The following is an 18570-nucleotide window of genomic DNA, read 5'->3' on the forward strand; positions in this document are numbered from 1 at the left end:
AAGTGAAGAAAGAGCCAGGTACAAACTGCACCACAGAAGAAGAAGAAGAAGAAGAAGAAGAAGAGAAAAACAAATATATTTCTAGTATCCCATACATTGGCAATGTATCACAGAAGACTGCAAATATTTTCAAAAATCACAAAGTAGAGATTGGGTTTTCTACATTTAATAAACTACAACAAAAACTAATACACAATATAAAGTGTAAACATGAACCATACTCAGACTCTGGAATATACAAGTTCACATGCCAGGAATGCTCCATGTGCTACCTAGGACAAACAGGCCGAAATTTCAACACCAGGTACACAGAGCACATAAAAGGCTACACACACAACAGACACACTACATCAGCCATAGCAACACATGTACATAATACAGGACACACAAATGAAAAAAAAATAGAGCAAAATGTCAAAGTATTCCACCGACTAAATAAAGGACATAAAATGGATTTGCTAGAAGAACTGGAGATATATTCACATTACAGAAAATTTGAAGATAAAAGATTAAACGAAAAACTTGAAGATGAATCAGTGAATTTCTTCAGATGTTTCGATAGTATACTTAAATAAAAATTGTAACACTTAGAAAGAAGCACAATTGTAAAATAGACGTAAGTAAATTATGATCCAAATTGTTAAGGTAAATAACCTCTGTACTAAATCATATCATACTCTGTGGAAGCCCTATAATGTCATCTCTGTTGACTACTTGTAAGAACATCTGCGTCACTGTTTTGTTTATGTAAAATGTTTTCGATGTTTAAAAGTGTACAACAAGTTGTGTGTGATGTTTAGTGCGTGTGAGACTCTGCACAAATGGAGCATAAGGAAACAGTAAGTACAAATTCTTCAAAATTTCGCCACAAACTTCACAAAAAGGTGGACAACCAACTAAAAATCGCATGTTTTCTTATGTATTGCAGTAAAGTCAACGAAATGAAGCAGAATCTCAACATCGACAACATCACATAGGAATGACGTAACAAACACAAAAAACGCACTTAAAAATGGGATCATTTCCCGAAACGCGTTGTGCGAAAAATAAAATAAAGAAAATCGTGACTGATAGCAGATGAGTTATTTATGAACAAACATATAGATAGCAACCATGTTGTGCATGTTTTAATTTACTATGGAGGTGAAATTTTGTATTTGGCTGAAGCCTTTCGGCTATATTTCAACGTATCTCTGTAAAAACATGTAATCCAGTTGTCAATATTTTCTTCTCCAGAAGACGTTTTTATAAACATTGAAACTATGGTAAAATGTTTTTAACAAACCTTCCATTTTGCAACTGACTGGCTGTTTACTATTTCTAGAAAAAGATTCCAGGACTTTCCTAACAAATAGCGCTTCCTATCAGACTCTACAATAAAGTGGAATAATATTTGCAATTAGCAGTCGCCTCTTGTTCAATAAATACAAATGACCCGTCTTTACATTTATAGATACTTCCAATCACATGACATACTCTCTTGTTGCATTTGCAGATCGTGCATTACGCTTTGTGTCGACGCCGGAAAACTTCAAGTCTTTGTACACCGTTCGAAACTCCGGCTTAGTTTTCTTTCCCTCCTATTCTATACACACAGGGTCCATTGACTTTGAACAAATAGGTAGAGCCCGAGTCGCCACGCATCAGGTGTGACTTGACGTCTATTCAGTATTCTCACCACGGCCGTGTTTAGAATCTGCAACCCTCTATGCTAAACTGTGATTCGCGTCCTACCAGGATATTTTGTGATATCTAACTCATAAAAATCAAAGGAATTTAAATGATTACGGTATGCAACACTCGTTTAACATCGCTGTGAACTGCTATACTTTTTTAAAAAAGAAACAAACAGTTGAGAGTAACAGCCATGCTAAAACCAGTATTTCAGTTTTAAAAAATGATGAGCTGTAACCAATAGGCAATTGGTAAACTCTCTAATTATTACGAGTAAAAAATTTATTCGTATTTTTATAAGATCACATTTAACTTACTTTTTAATTTCCCGTGAAAACGATCATGGCGGTCGCGTGACCTTCGTGACGTGAACATTTCTATGACGTTATTGAGTCAGTAAGCTATCTGTCAGACGCCATGGATCTCAAGATACCGTGTTCGTTTCTCGCAATATTTCGTCACTGAATAAAATCATCTTAAAATGGTTTTCCCAGCTTCGATAATTCAAGAATTGGCATCTGGAGGCACGAATTAAAAACTTTTATGGGTCCTAGTTTGCATAAAAAGTGATACGGAATAAATTTTCTCTCCATTTCTCCCATCAAACCGCTAAAATTCCGTTAACCATTATTTCAAAAGTCTTTGCGATTTTGCCGACCAATGTGGCACACATTTGACGAGGCGCCTCTGGGAATGTGGTGCAAAGTAGTGTGGGCTGAGAGAGATGAATAGCGACTTCATTCATATCAGTTGCCCACTGAAAAATACACAAAATAATTAGGCATACGACTTTTACTATAATATGAGGACCCGCACGACAATATGAAAAAACAGACATTTTTAATTTTTGTGGTAAGGGCTCCTAGATAGCCTCCGCGAAAATATGGCCCTGATTCTCATGCACAACACTTCGTTTCCTCAGGACATTTACAGTATAAACTATAAACGAACACACATATATGGCGCCTTCCACATCGCAGAAAATTCACAATAGTTTTCGACAGCACGGCTGCGTTTTGATTTCCGACCATGGTACGAACCTTTAAGACGCTAATACGTGCTGCTTCGCTTATGACGCCGTTAACAAAAACTGTTCAGAGTTCATCAAATGGATTTGATACGTTCGTAAACTGAACATTTGTAATCTGCTAAAAGAATCATTTCCATCACACTAAAACGTGTCGGCCACGATGACTGGCCCTCATACCAAAGATTAATTGGCGTTTGGCATCGACAGTAACTTCTCGTCATAGAATATGTTTTCTTTTTATCCGTTGTTTGAGAGAACATAACTTTTTCATAAGACACGCCCTTCACCGTAAGTAACGTTTATCTCTACCAGTCTCGTTTTCATTTAGGTTTACTCTGCTAAGCACGACCTGTTTCGGAAGTTAATTCCTGTTTTCAGGTGCTAAAAACTTGACGCCCTTACATCAAATTGGCAACATGTGCACTCTTTGAGTGCGACCATGCTCTCTTCCGCTGCATTTTCCGTTTGTCAATTGCCTCAGAAGTCCTATATGGCTTTACAGTTTTGCAAAAATTAAAGCGGAGAGGATCAAGAGCTGATGTAGAAAGTGGCAAATATCGTCAGTTTTATGTAAGGCTTTTATTAGTAATTAGAAATGAGAGTTAATTCCGTAAAACAGCGTTTTGTATGTCATCAGCCACGATATCATTATAGACGGAGCACTAACAAGGACTGGCTGCAAAAAGATGAGGGAGTAATTGGCCATGTCCTTGTCAAAGAAACCATCCCAGCATTCATCTGGGATAATTCAGGGAAACCACAGAAACTTGCGTAAGTATGAGTGACGCACGCGACGCATATGTGATACCCTGTCCTCCAGAATTTTCTAGTAATGCATCATCGGACGTCAGGTGGAAGGTGCGCGGGGCATGTCGTTATCACATGTCTGTTGGCCAGTAACAACGGCTTTCTCAAACTGGAGCCGCTACTGTTATTTCATGTAGCTTCCAGACTGCCTTCACGAGGCAAAGTGCACTAAGTTCCGTTCCTCCAACCAAACAAAATTCCTAGAGGACACAGACACTCCACGTGGAAGGCACAGGGCGTGTGTACTACATAGAGAAGGGATGTTACAGATGAAAAGTTTTGTTTCTCTCTTCTACAGCTAGTTTAAGTGTCCAAAAACATTCTCGGCGCAAGTATAGCTATACTTATAAGCATAGTTTTACTACGAGAGGAGTCATAAAGTTTTAATTTAAATCTACTTACGTAATTAGTTTTTTGTTTGTTTTCATGCCCATTTCTGCAGTGCAGGTACAAATCGAAATCTCCGAGCCACGGTACCGCAGCACGCCGCTACAAAATGGGATAGCACACTGATAAAGCAGGGCCTCGTACGGTAATTCGTTTTCTGCACTGTGGCACAACGCTGCAACAAGCCATGCCGCCCGACTCTTCTTGAACATGCGCTCTCTGTATTTTTACTGTAGTCCTCAAAGGTATACGAAACGACTCTCTTGCAGCGTCTGCCTCTGGAGTCTGTTTAGCATCTCTATAACGCTCTCGAAACAATTAAAATGTCACGTGATGAAATGCTCTGCTCTCGTTGGATTTTCTCTATCTCTTCTATTACTCAACTGGGTAAGAGCCCAACACTGACGAGTAATAACCAAGAATCGATCGAATAAGGTTTTTCTGCTTAGTATTGGTACATAGCGTAAGCCTCTAGAGCAATAGCATGGGTACAGCCTGGATTTACTCTCCCATCGATCGGACAATTCAGATTTAACGTTGCCAGATCACTTCTTCAAAAATCGGGGTAAAGTTCGAGATTTACTCTAGAACATTGGCGCAAGGTCTGGTGACGACGAACTTAACGCCTCCCCTCGTCGGTTAAATACTGGCTTGAAAGTGTATTCCCCCGTTAGGATTCGAACTGGCTGTATCAGAGACGCACCGAGCGGTTTGGGGCAGCTGAAACACACTGGACTCGTATTCAGGAGGAGGGCGATTCAAATCCCCGTGCGGCCATGTAGATTTAGTTTTTCCATGATTTCCTTACATCGGTACCATTCGTCTGAAAGGCCACGGCCCATTTCATTCCCCATCATTCCCTAATGCGAGACTGCTCCATTTCTAAATGAACTCATCGTCGACGGGACTTTAAACCCTATTTTATTCTCGTTCCTTCCGAGTCGAACGCCACCGGAAGACGTCCGTTAGCGAGCTCGGCCACAGAGATTGGTGATACTGAGAATTTATTGGTCCAGAGCAATGCTTTGGTTCAAGCACCCCTTTCGACTTCTAGTGAAGTCTTGACTGTCACTCCCTCGTTCCACGTTTCATCATTTCCCAGTTATGTATTCGGCACTAAAAGCAGATCGAATACCAAGTCCCACGACGGTAGCGATTACTTTGAACGCTGGCAGTGGGGGATACTGCTGAAGCTCAACGGCTGTATGAAGTGACTGTTCGATGGCCGCTTGCGTGTACACTGCATCCACGTCCATAACACACTACTGATGGTATCAGTCACGTGGTTACTCCATTTACGCGGCAGTCGGCTGTTACAGTTCGTTGAGGATAATGGCATTTGAACATGGGGACCTTTCCTGGAATCCTGCCGAGTTCTCGAGCAGTGACGCCTGGCTGGAGAGAGAGGAAGGGGTTTGGGGGAGAACAGATAGAGCCTGGCAGTGAGCCACGCAATGGCTGATGCAGAAAGGCTAAGCCACGGCTGGCGGCTACAGCGGTGGCTGACAGGCGGCTAGCACAGCCATCGCCTGCCGCTCCTCTTTCGATCTTTTACATTTCTTCTGTTAATTCAATCAGACAAGGGTCCTACACTGATGTGCAATACTCAAGAATCGAAGACACTTCTTTCGTGAATGAATTTTGTGTAAATAGGATTCCGTCTGTGACTCTGAATCAGGCATCAGATATACATACATTCATTGACCGGTCAGGGTAGCCGAGAGCGCTAATGTGCTTCCTGGACTCGAGTAGGCGCGCCGGCTCCGGATCGAATCCGCCTGGCTGATTAACAACGAGGGCCGGTGTGTTGTTTTTAGGCGGTTTTCTACATCCCACTAGGTGAATCCTGGGGTGTTCCCCACGTTCCTCCTCAGTTACACGACTCGCTGAACTTTGAAAACGTTTGCGCACTATTTCGTGGCTTACACTAGACGCAGACAGCCGGGGTACACTAACTTAATCCCGGGGGATACGGGGTGGCAAAAGGAAGGGCATCCGGCAACCCTCTGCAACTAACACCGCGAAACAAGGCCGACTCCACGGTGAAGCAGGACAAAGGCCCAAAGAAAATGGTGATGATGATTTTTCATACTCATTGCACTTGAGGTAGCTTCAGATGATTACAAATAATTATTTTACCTTTTTAGTGTTTCCAATGATTTGTTGCCAATAACGGTATTTATATAACTCCTCTGGGTTGCTTCTGATATTTTCACATCTCCCGATTTCATTCCGGCAAGAGCGACGTGCTGATTTCTATCTGTGCGGAAGTACTGAATCCAGTTACAAATCAGGTCAGAAACTCGGTAAGCTCAAATCTTGTTCACTAGGTGACAATACGCAACTGTGTCGAAATCTTTTCGAAAGTAAAGAAACACTGTATCAACATGGGGACCATTGCCCATGATGCTCTAGAACTGGACCCTAAGAATGAGTTTAGTTTCATGAGATCTCTTTTTATGAAAGCCACGTTGATTCCCATACACGAGACTTTTATTTCTCCAAAAAAATCTTAACCATGAACATAAAACATCTTCTACAACTCTACAACAGATTGATGTCAACGATATAGGAGATTCATTTTGTTCACCTCTCTGACGACTCTGTTTGAAAAGATTCAGTTAAATAGTTTTCGAGGGGAAGGAAAAGACCATGAGTCATTGCGACACTATGTGCAGACTGATCTCTGGCGGGACAACACGGCGTCAGATGACATGCATGATACGCCACTGATGAGACTGTTTGGTGCTTCTTCAAGAGTATCTCATCAGAGAAACTAGAAATCATTACGTCGTATCTTAGAAGATACGCTGGAGAAAGGCAAAGCTACATTTATAGGGGCTGCAGACAAAGGTTTTGACGGTGTTCACTCAAATACAGCCTTCGAAATCCTCAAGATGGCACGTGTAACATGCAGGAAGCGAGAAGTTATTTACAACTTGTACAGAAAGCAGACCGCAGTTTTAAGAGTGGAAGGGCATGCAAGACAAGTGGTGGTAGAGAAGGGAGACAGGTTGTCGGTTACGGCTAAGGTTATTAAATTTGTATATGGACCAAGTAGTAGAGAATACCAAGAAGAAATCTGAAAAGGGAATTAAAGTTCATTGAAAAGAAACAAAAATTTTGAAGTCTGCCGATGACATTGTAATTCTGCCAGAGACAGCAAAGGACCTGGAAGAGCTGTTCAACGGAATGAACAGTGTCTTGAAAGGATTTAATCTGAACATTAAGAAAAGCAAAACACAGGCAATGGAACGTAGTCTAATTAATCAGGCGGTCCGGAGGGAAGTAGATTAGCAAACGAGACACTAAACGTAGTTGGTGAATTTTGCTACTTCGGCAGTAAAATAGCTTATGATGGCCGAGGTAGAGAGGATGTAAAATGTACACTGAAAATTCAAAGAATTTATGAAGGAGACGCGTTTGTTTACATCTGATATAAATTTATGTGTTTTCTGAAACCATTTGCCTCAATTACGTCTATATGTAAGTGAAACGTGGACGGCACACAGTTGAGACAACAAGAGAATAGAAGCTTTTAGAATGCTGTGATATAGAAAACATCGATGTTTGGTTTGTGTGGCGCTCAACTGCGCGGTCATCAGCGCCCGTACAAAGGTCCAATTTTTTCACAGTCCAATCTAGTCATTGTCACGAATGATTATCATGATGATGACATTATGAGGACCCAGCCGGGAATCGAACCAGGGACCCCGTGATGCAGAGGCAGCAACGCTAGCCACTAGACCACGAGCTGCGGACGTAGAAAAACGATGAAGATTAGATGAGTAGATCGAGCAATTGATAAGGAGGTACTGAACTGAAATGGGAGAAAAATAATTTTATGGCACTAACTGACTAAAAGAAGGGATCGGTGGATAGTAAGGAACCCACGCGAATAATCGCGCGCGTTAGCACGCCGCTTCCGGGATTTGGGAGATGCGCCGGCCTCGATCGAATCCGCCCAGCGGATTAATGACAGTGTGTGGTGTGCCGGACAGCCTGGTTGTGCATTTTAGGCGATTTTCCATACCCCACTAGGTGAGTGCCGGGCAGGTACTGATGTCTCGCCTCAATTACATGATTCGCAAACGTTTACAAAACATTCGCAAACTTTCACGTGGAACAAAACTAGACGCATAAAGATGTGCTCTTCTTTTTTTATTTTATTTGCTGCCATTTACAAAAGACCTGCCACCTTGTTACTAAGACGGGACGTATTTTCACAAAATGAAATTGTACATGTACAGACTGTGAAACTTATTTCATATTTCTTATTTGTAGTATGGATTAATATTATTGCACCTTTAAACACTTGTAGGCTCCAAAGTAATTAACAAATGAAATGTTAAAATTAACGATTTATGAAAAGAAGATAGGAATTTAGGAAGACAGAAAAGAATTATGACATTTATCAGTTTATTACATGTTATTGACAGGAATGGGGGAAAGAAATACAGTAGAAGAAGAATGGGTAGCTTTGAGGGATGAAGTAGTGAAGGCAGCAGAGGATCAAGTAGGTAAGAAGACGAGGGCTAGTAGAAATCCTTGGGTAACAGAAGAAATATTGAATTTAATTGATGAAAGGAGAAAATATAAAAATGCTGTAAATGAAGCAGGCAAAAAGGAATACAAAGTCTCAAAAATGAGATCGACAGGAAGTGCAAAATGGCTAAGCAGGGATGGCTAGAGGACAAATGTAAGGATGTAGAGGCGTATCTCACTAGGGGTAAGGTAGATACTGCCTACAGGAAAATTAAAGAGACTTTTGGAGATAAGAGAACCACTTATATGAACATCAAGAGCTCAGATGGAAACCCGGTTCTAAGCAGGGAAAGCAGAAAGATGGAAGGAGTATATAGAGGGTCTATACAAGGGCGATGTACTTGAGGACAATATTATGGAAATGGAAGATGATGTAGATGAAGATGAAATGGGAGATACGATACTGCGTGAAGAGTTTGACAGAGCACTGAAAGCCCTGACTCGAAACAAGGCCCCCGGAGTAGACAACATTCCATTGGAACTACTGACGGCCTTGGGAGAGCCAGTCCTGACAAAACTCTACCATCTGGTGAGCAAGATGTATGAAACAGGCGAAATACCCTCAGACTTCAAGAAGAATATAATAATTCCAATCCTAAAGAAAGCAGGTGTTGACAGATGTGAAAATTACCGAACAATCAGTTTAATAAGCCACAGCTGCAAAATACTAACACGAATTCTTTACAGACGAATGGAAAAACTAGTAGAAGCCAACCTCGGGGAAGATCAGTTTGGATTCCGTAGAAATACTGGAACACGTGAGGCAATACTGACCTTACGACTTATCTTAGAAGAAAGATTAAGGAAAGGCAAACCTACGTTTCTAGCATTTGTAGACTTAGAGAACGCTTTTGACAATGTTGACTGGAATACTCTCTTTCAAATTCTAAAGGTGGCAGGGGTAAAATACAGGGAGCGAAAGGCTATTTACAATTTGTACAGAAACCAGATGGCAGTTATAATAGTCGAGGGACATGAAAGGGAAGCAGTGGTTGGGAAGGGAGTAAGACAGGGTTGTAGCCTCTCCCCGATGTTATTCAATCTGTATATTGAGCAAGCAGTAAAGGAAACAAAATAAAAATTCGGGGTAGGTATTAAAATCCATGGGGAAGAAATAAAAACTTTGAGGTTCGCCGATGACATTGTAATTCTGTCAGAGACAGCAAAGGACTTGGAAGAGCAGTTGAACGGAATGGATGGTGTCTTGAAGGGAGGATATAAGATGAACATCAACAAAAGCAAAACAAGGACAATGGAATGTAGTCGAATTAAGTCTGGTGATGCTGAGGGAATTAGATTAGAAAATGAGACACTTAAAGTAGTAAAGGAGTTTTGCTATTTGGGGAGCAAAATAACTGATGATGGTCGAAGTAGAGAGGATATTAAATGTAGACTGGCAATGGCAAGGAAAGCGTTTCTGAAGAAGAGAAATTTGTTAACATCGAGTATAGATTTAAGTGTCAGGAAGTCATTTCTGAATGTATTTGTATGGAGTGTAGCCATGTATGGAAGTGAAACATGGACGGTAAATAGTTTGGACAAGAAGAGAATAGAAGCTTTTGAAATGTGGTGCTACAGAAGAATGCTGAAGATTAGATGGGTAGATCACGTAACTAATGAGGAAGTATTGAATAGGATTGGGGAGAAGAGAAGTTTGTGGCACAACTTGACCAGAAGAAGGGATCGGTTGGTAGGACATGTTCTGAGGCATCATGGGATCACCAATTTAGTATTGGAGGGCAGCGTGGAGGGTAAAAATCGTAGGGGGAGACCAAGAGATGAATACACTAAGCAGATTCAGAAGGATGTAGGTTGCAGTAGGTACTGCGAGATGAAGAAGCTTGCACAGGATAGAGTAGCATGGAGAGCTGCATCAAACCAGTCTCAGGACTGAAGACCACAAGAACAACAACATGTTATAAAATCGGAAAAATTTTCTAAAATAACAAGAGTCTTGGATTTGAGAAGGAGAATTGATAGGTAAGAAGAAAGTACATAGATTTGTGTTAGAGATCCCACCACCTAGCTATTTCGAGTGTGAGGGTTCCGCAAATCACCCAGCCTGTCACATTCGAATTAGCGTATAAAATATATCTTTAATAATCATTTGGTAAATTTGTGTGTACACACGTGACGTGTATTTGTATTTGTATTTGTCCTGTATTAAATTTGTCATAGGTGATATGTGGTTTACGCAGGGTATAGTCGTACGTTATTTGTGCATCTTTGAATTCCTTATTTCTAAGTGTTATGTGCATGGTGTTTGTGTTGTTTGTAAGATAAAATCTTCTCGAAGTTTAGTAATCAATTGCATCAATTTCATTATAGTATTAGTTTACTTAAGCATAATAAACAATTAGGTCATTTAAATTACACTTATTACTCAAGAGATTTCTACATACGTTACAACATTTTACGGCAGTTGATCCCTTTCTGTGTCCCACAATTTAGTTTTATCTTACGTCTAGGTCTGTGTATTAATCTCAATATTTGTTTCATGATCTGACAATGAGTCGGTTTCTGTGTTTGCTCCTGTGTCTGTGTCATTGCAAGTATCTTGTTCCCGTGTGTGTGTGTGTGTGTGTGTGTGTGTGTGTGTGTGTGTGTGTGTGTGTGTGTGTGTGTGTGTGTGTATTTGCTCTTGTTTGTATATGTGATTGTCCTTGTTTGTATAATTCATGTAAGGTATGTGACACATTATCGGTTATATCGTTCAATATGCACCAACCGTCCAGTTGTCATAGAATTTGTCCTTTGTTGTCATACTGAGTTATGGGTTGTATGTGTGTCTGTCACAGTGTACAGTGAGGTGTTCAGGAGTTCCTCGTTCTTCGCAAGTGCACATGGGTGTTTGGCTGAGACCAATCCGATAGAGGTGTTCACGGTATGGACCACGGCCCGTGAGGGAATGGACCATGCCATGTGTGTGATATATATGTTCTAGCATCATTCGTTCCTTGATGTTTGGGAAAAAGGCTGTGATGCCCCTTTTCTGCTGGCACCCATTGTCTTTGCCAGCTGTAGTTTTCGCCAGCAGTTTAACTGGCGCCTTTCTGTGACGTCCTCTTCTATAATTTCAAACACCTTGTCAGCACGTCACCATTTCTTCAACCAGTACGCAACTGTTCTTTGACAGATGGTGATGTCAATGGGGCCGACTCCCATCACCACACACAGCGCCTCCGCCGATGCTGTGTCGAAGGTACCCGACGTTCTGAGCGACACACTTCTTTGGCAATGTCTCAAAATGATTTTTTTTTGTGTTGCAAGCCTTATTCGATGCGTTCAGGTGCTCGATGCAAAGCATATTATGGATTAGAATAGTGGTATATGGTATGTACGTATTGTCTATACATAAAGAGAATAGGTACAGATGTGGTACACGAATTCCGTCCCTGTGCGGCTGGTCCCGGCGGAGGTTCGAGTCCTCCCTCGGGCATGGGTGTGTGTGTTTGTCTTTAGGATAATTTAGGTTAAGTAGTGTGTAAGCTTAGGGACTGATGACCTTAACAGTTAAGTTCCAGAAGATTTCACACACATATGAACATTTGAATTCCGACCCGAAACGGGAGGGGGAGTGGATGCGCGGGGTGGAGAGGCGTCAGGAAGAGCATCCTCACCCTGCAACACTAACCCTGTGAAATCCAGAATAACATGTTGATTACCCAGCGAGTGGTTAGCACAATGGACTCGCACTCGGGAGGACGACGGTTCAAAACCGCGCCCGGCCATCCTGATTTAGGTTTTCCGTGATTTCCCTAAATCGCTTCAGGCAAATGCCGGGATGGTTCTTCTGAAAGGGCACGGTCGATTTCCTTCCCTAATTCGATGCGACCGATGACCTCACTGTTTGGTTCCCTCCCCCGAATCAACCAACCGATAACATGCTGATCCCTTGAAGACACGGGATAAAGGCCAGGGAAAGGAGAAATGTTGATAGGAAAACATTCGGAGGCATCACTGAATCTATTTAGGAATGGATAGAAGCATAAGGGGTGGAAATTTTAGAATGAGACCTACAGTAAGCAGGCTCAAACGGGCGTAGGTAGCAGCAGTCACTAGGAGATGATGAGGCTTGCGCAGGACGGAGTAGCAAGTAGGGCGTGCTGCACTCACCGCGGCAGACGCGGCCCCAGACGGCGGCGCCCGCGGCCCACACCTCGCGCTGTCCCCAGGAGCACGTGTCGACGCAGCGGCGCGTCGACTCCACCATGAGGCGGCGGCAGCGCGAACAGCGGCGGTCCGCGTCGCACCACAGGCACGCGCCCTGCTGCCCGCACCCTGGCAACAACACACAACCGCCTCACTACTCGTACACTCTCACTCAACTCGACCGCACTGCTACTCATCCTGCGAAAGCCACAGTTATCAGTACATACGAAATTACACGCCAACAGTTACTAAAACATAATCACTTGTATACAACTAACCAGCTAAGGTCAAACCATTCTTGGTTGCCTATCAAACCGCTTCCTGGGGCAACCAATATTCGATTTTCAGTATTTCACGATATTATTTACCGAATTTAAAAAGGTTAAAGTGCTGTCATAATCTATTCATTACGAGGTACATGCTTAATTTTACACTACTGGCCATTAAAATTGGTACACCAAGAAGAAATGCAGATGATAAACAGGTATTCATTGGACAAATATATTATACCAGAACTGACATGTGATTACATTTTCACGCTATTTGGGTGCACAGATTCTGAGAAATCAGTACCCAGAACAACCACCTCTGGCCGTAATAACGGCCTTGATACGCCTGGGCATTGAGTCAAACAGAGCTTAGATGGCGTGTACAGGTACAGCTGCCCGTGCAGCTTCAACACGATACCACAGTTCATCAAGAGTAGTGACTGGCATATTGTGACGAGCCAGTTGCTCGGCCACCATTGACCAGACGTTTCCAATTGCTGAGACATCTGGAGAATGTGCTGGCCAAGGCAGCAGTCGAACATTTTCTGTATCCAGAAAGGCCCGTACAGGACCTGCAACATGCAGTCGTGCATTATCCTGCTGAAATGTAGGATTTCGCAGGGATCGAATGAAGGATAGAGCCACGGGTCGTAAAACATCTGAAATGTAACGTCCACTGTTCAATGTGCCGTCAATGCGAACAAGAGGTGATCGAGACGTGTAACCAATGGCACCCCATAACATCACGCCGGGTGATACGCCAGTATGGCGATGACGAATACACGCTTCCAATGTGCGTTCACCGCGATGTTGTCAAACACGGATGCGACCATCGTGATGCTGTAAACAGAACCTGGATTCATCCGAAAAAATGACGTTTTGCCATTCGTGCACCCAGGTTCGTCGTTGAGTACACCATCACAAGCGCTCCTGTCTGTGATGCAGCACCACGGGTAAACGCAGCCATGGTCTCCGAGCTGAGAGTCCATACTGCTGCAAATGTCGTCGAACTGTTCGTGCAGATGGTTGTTGACTTGCAAACGTCCCCATCTGTTCACTCAGGGATCGAGACATGGCTGCATGATCCGTTACAGCCATGTGGATAAGATGCCTGTCATCTCGACTGCTAATGATACGAGGCCGTTGGGATCCAACACCGCGTTCCGTATTACCCTCCTGAACCCACCGATTCCATGTTCTGCTGACAGTCATTGGATCTCGACCAACGCGAGCAGCAATGTCGCGATACGCTAAACCGCAATCGCGATAGGCTACAATCCGACCTTTATCAAAGTCGGAAACGTGATGGTACGCATTTCTCCTCCTTACACGAGGCATCACAACAACGTTTCACCAGGCAACGCCGGTCAACTGCTGTTTGTGTACGAGAAATCGGTTGGAAACTTTCTTCATGTCAGCATGTCGTAGGTGTCGCCACCGGCGCCAACCTTGTGTGAATGCTCTGAAAAGCTAATCATTTGCATATCACAGCATCTTCTTACTGTCGGTTAAATTTCGCGTCTGTAGCACGTCATCTTCGTGGTGTAGCAATTTTAATATCCAGTGGTGTACGTTAAATTCTTAACACAAGCCACGTACAGCATGACAATTATTGAACTATATGAAGCAAAATCGTCATAACATCTGAACGGTTTGCTTTAGGACGTTCAAACTGCACGGTTGGGCACGGGGCACCATGGTAATTAGTACTCGCAGGCATGGTTTGGTTTAGTGACGAAGCCCACTTTCATTTGGATGGGTTCGTCAATGAGCATAATTGGCGCACTGGGATTGAGAAACCGCATTTCGCGATCGAGAAGTCTCTTCACCCTAAATGGGTGACTGTGTGATGTGCAATATCCGGTCACGGAATAATCGGTGCGATTCTTCCTAATGGCACGAACTGTACGTGAAGTCTTCGAAGATGGTTTCATCCCCATTATCGAAAGTGATTCTGATTTCGACAAGATGTGGTTCATGCAAGACGTACATCGACGCCATCGAACCAGGAGAGTGTTTGATGTTGTGGAGGAACACTTTGGGGACCCCATTCTGGCTCTGGGATACCCAGGGGCCACTGGCATAGGCCTTGATTGGTCACCATATTCTCCCAGAAACCACGCGAGTCCTTTTTGTGGGACTATATTAAAGACATGGTGTATAGCAATAATCCCAAAACCATCGCTGAGCTGAAAAAAAGCCATTCAGGAGGTCATCGACAGCATCGATGTTCCGACACTTCAGTGGTTATGCTGAATTTCGCTATTCGTCTGCGCCACATCATCGCCAATGAAGGCATATTGAACAAGTTATAATATAAATCTGAATATCTGTAGTGGCGTTCACATGTTAAATAAAGTGTGTAACTATTGCACGTTTTTTCCCTCATAGTTCAATAATTGTCACCTTGCTTAATGTATTGTAACAAATCCCTATCTTTCGTAATGACAGCTATCTAAACATTACGTTTAAAGCAGAACTTATATGTTTAAAATCAACTAATATCTCTTTTCGATTTTCGTTCATCTTATGTTTTTGTAAAAAACTAAATACGGTAATTCGTCTTCTTGCTACCTTTGTATCCAGACCCGAAAGCTGCAAGGTCCTGTGTCCTATTATCTTTAATTTGGTTTCAATAATAAATAATTAAGTTTAACTATCTTTCCGTTTAATAATAACATGGTTATCTCCCTCTACTAATAATATTTAAATTGTGTTTCTATGTTTCAGCCAGCTAAATAAGTTGGAAGTGGTTGCCTTGGTGACGCAAATATATCATTTATGCATCTTCATTTTAAAAAGCCGAGCCTGCAATCTAATGTTCTTTACGAAGTATGATTATCACTGTTATTATCATATAAATCATTTGTTGCACTAAAACTTAACATTATCACTGTCCTGTCTCACCATGCTTTTCCACTCGCCAACCACGACTTCTGCGCCTGTTGGTGGCCGCATATAATAATATAGGTGTGAATTAATTTGCAGATTATTAGACGAAACAGGATAAGTTCAGTACCAACAATTACTTTGAAAAAGACTACGATATTTCACATTATTATATTGTTCTCTTGCTGCCTTCAATGTGATGCGCCCGTATTTCGTAAGCATCTTACTTTCACTTCTAAAAATTTACAAAATGTACCTGGGCGCGAGTATAAGGTGACATTACAGCATGTTTTCATCCAGCATAATTCACGTCACGCGAATTACATCCATGCACTGTTTGAGAATGAGAACACTTCGTGGCTTCAAATAAACTTTACACAAAACTTCAAACCTTTCCAAAAAAAATTTTCTATCTGACACCCCCTCTTAACGAAATAATGAAACTAAGGAAGTTTTACGCTTACTACAGTTTCGCTGTTCATGAGGTGAAATTTCAGTATCAAGCATGAGGTTTTAATTTATTATTTTTTCGCTACTACCTTCATCCGCAAGAAATTTTGCTGACAGTATCCACGTGTACCACTTAATGTACCTGCAAAATTACATCATTGTACGACATATAGTTAAAGAGATATTACGTCATAAATAATGAAATGTGCGAAAAACGTTATTTTTTCATTAGTCTGTGGTTAAATAATCCGAAACTAATGAAACCAACATAATTAGGGTTTTCCGTTTTCAACAATACAGGTTTTAAATGCTTAATGTTAAACATATTTAGCACCTTAATTTATTTGTAAAGTAATCAGACGACTGAAGCTGTTTTATACGTTTGAGTACTTTTCTTTAAAGCATCAGAAATGGGGGTTGCTGGTTATGCACTAACATGGTGACTTCCAGCCATCAAAACCATATATTTATTTTAAAAAGAATAATAAAGTTCTTAAATAAATATAACTTTAACCTATTAGTATCCTACAAAATCTCTGAAACTCTTGAGACCCATAACCGATCAAAATCTAAAATGCAGGATTAACGTGACCAAACATTCTTAAACTAAAACAAGACCTGCTGTGCTAAGAGGCTATCTAGCACTAAACATCAACTTTACTAAACGTTCTGTACTTATTCATTGCTTCATTCGCGAGGGTTGTGTTTGGATGACAAGGGGTGGATTCAGATAGGGACCACTCACAGCAGGAGGCAAGCTCCATGTGAAAGCTCAGAAAGTTCAAAAAATCTAGAAGAAATGTGGTAGGTACAAACACTAGAGGCGACCTCAATTAAATGGGCGTAACAAAATATAAAGTTTGTATTTCTGGGATCATTTACAGAACTGCACCTTGTAAATAGTATCAATAGGACCAAACGCATTCGTCCAACGTTTCGCAGATTGACGGAAACACTTCAATAAACCATTAAATGTTATGGCGCATAGTGTCTCCAGTGTTTATTGTTACCTCTCTTCTATACGCCGAAAGCAGCCCCGTTTTATGTAATGAAAATGTCACAGAATGTCAAACACGGTGTGCAGAGGGAGTGCAAATCCTTTGTCTTCTTGCTTTTCATAAACAAACTATCCTACATTCAACGCTTTACGATCGGAAATATGGCCGTGATGGTAGGTCCAATTTTTTAATCAAGACATTGCGGACTTTCCCCAGGATCAAAAATAATCGTTTCAGCACCTGAATGCTCCCTCCCCCTCCACCACCCCTCCATTACACGTCAATTAAAATGGCTCTCAATGTCCTCTGAACTGCTCGATGCAGAGCGCCAGTAATTTCTCTCCTATGGAAACCTGTTCATCTCATATTAGCACTTGTGCCCAATGTTCTTAAGTATACGTTGAAAATGTTCGAATCTTTGCCTTCCCCTAAGCTCTTACTATCTATTGTTATTATTTGATGTCTTGACACCCGTCCTGTCACCTTGTTAATGCGTTCCACATGTTCCTCTCTCGTCGATTCTTCGGAGAACACCCTCATTTCGTATCTTGTTAGTCCGCCTAATTTGCAGTATCCTTCTATAGCACCACAGGAATGCCCTCAACGCTTGGGCTAGTCTGCTTTTTATGTCTTCCTTGCTTTGTCCGTCACTTTTTTTTCTTTTTTGCTTCCAAATTCCTTCATTTCGTCTGCTTCGTGGTCACTAATTTTGACATTAAGTTTATCGCTAATCCCAATTCAATCACTTCTCATTACTTTCTCCTTCCTTCGGATTACTCTCAATCCATAGCGTGCGCTCTTCCGACTTTATTGATTTAACATGCCCGGAAATTCTTCCACACTTTCAGTGACCACAGGAATGTCATTAGCGAATCTTCTTATCGGTTTTCTTTCACCTTGAATTTTAATCCCACTGCTGAACCCTTCTTTTAATTTCCATCACTCTTTCTTCGATGTATAGCGTCAACGGTAGAGGCGAAAGACTACATCCCTTTGTAGTCGGAGCATTCCAGACATTTCTTTTCTTTTTTGTTTTTGAACATATTATTACCCCTGTTTTCCTATCACTTTCTCTTATTTTCGTGAGAATGTTTAACATCTTGCACTATTTTACATTGTCGAGTCCTCTTTCCTATAAACGTGATTCGATATGGCATAAGTCTTGCTTCCACTACCGAGTGCAACGTCATAACCGCCCTATCTGGTTCCTTTACTTTTCCTAAAACCAAATTGGTCGTCGTCTAACACACCCTCAGTTTCCTTTTCGTGTCTTCTGTGCGTTATGCTTGTCAGCAACTTGGATCCATGAGCTGTTAGGCTGACTTCAAGATAGTTCTCCCGATTACCTGCCCTTGCTGTCTTCGGATTG

General features: G+C 41.8%; 1 protein-coding gene across 1 annotated transcript in view; it reads right to left on the reverse strand.

Moving 5' to 3' along the window:
• LOC126162089 (uncharacterized) overlaps positions 1 to 18570 on the reverse strand; it is a 392207-nt gene that overhangs the window by 43880 nt on the left and 329757 nt on the right. Inside the window, exon 2 of the mRNA XM_049918367.1 lies at positions 12560 to 12724. Coding sequence (XP_049774324.1) covers positions 12560 to 12724 — 165 coding nt within the window. The remainder of the gene's footprint in view (positions 1 to 12559; positions 12725 to 18570) is intronic.

Source organism: Schistocerca cancellata, chromosome 2 (genome assembly GCF_023864275.1).
Source record: "Schistocerca cancellata isolate TAMUIC-IGC-003103 chromosome 2, iqSchCanc2.1, whole genome shotgun sequence".
Taxonomy (NCBI): Eukaryota; Metazoa; Arthropoda; class Insecta; order Orthoptera; family Acrididae; genus Schistocerca; species Schistocerca cancellata.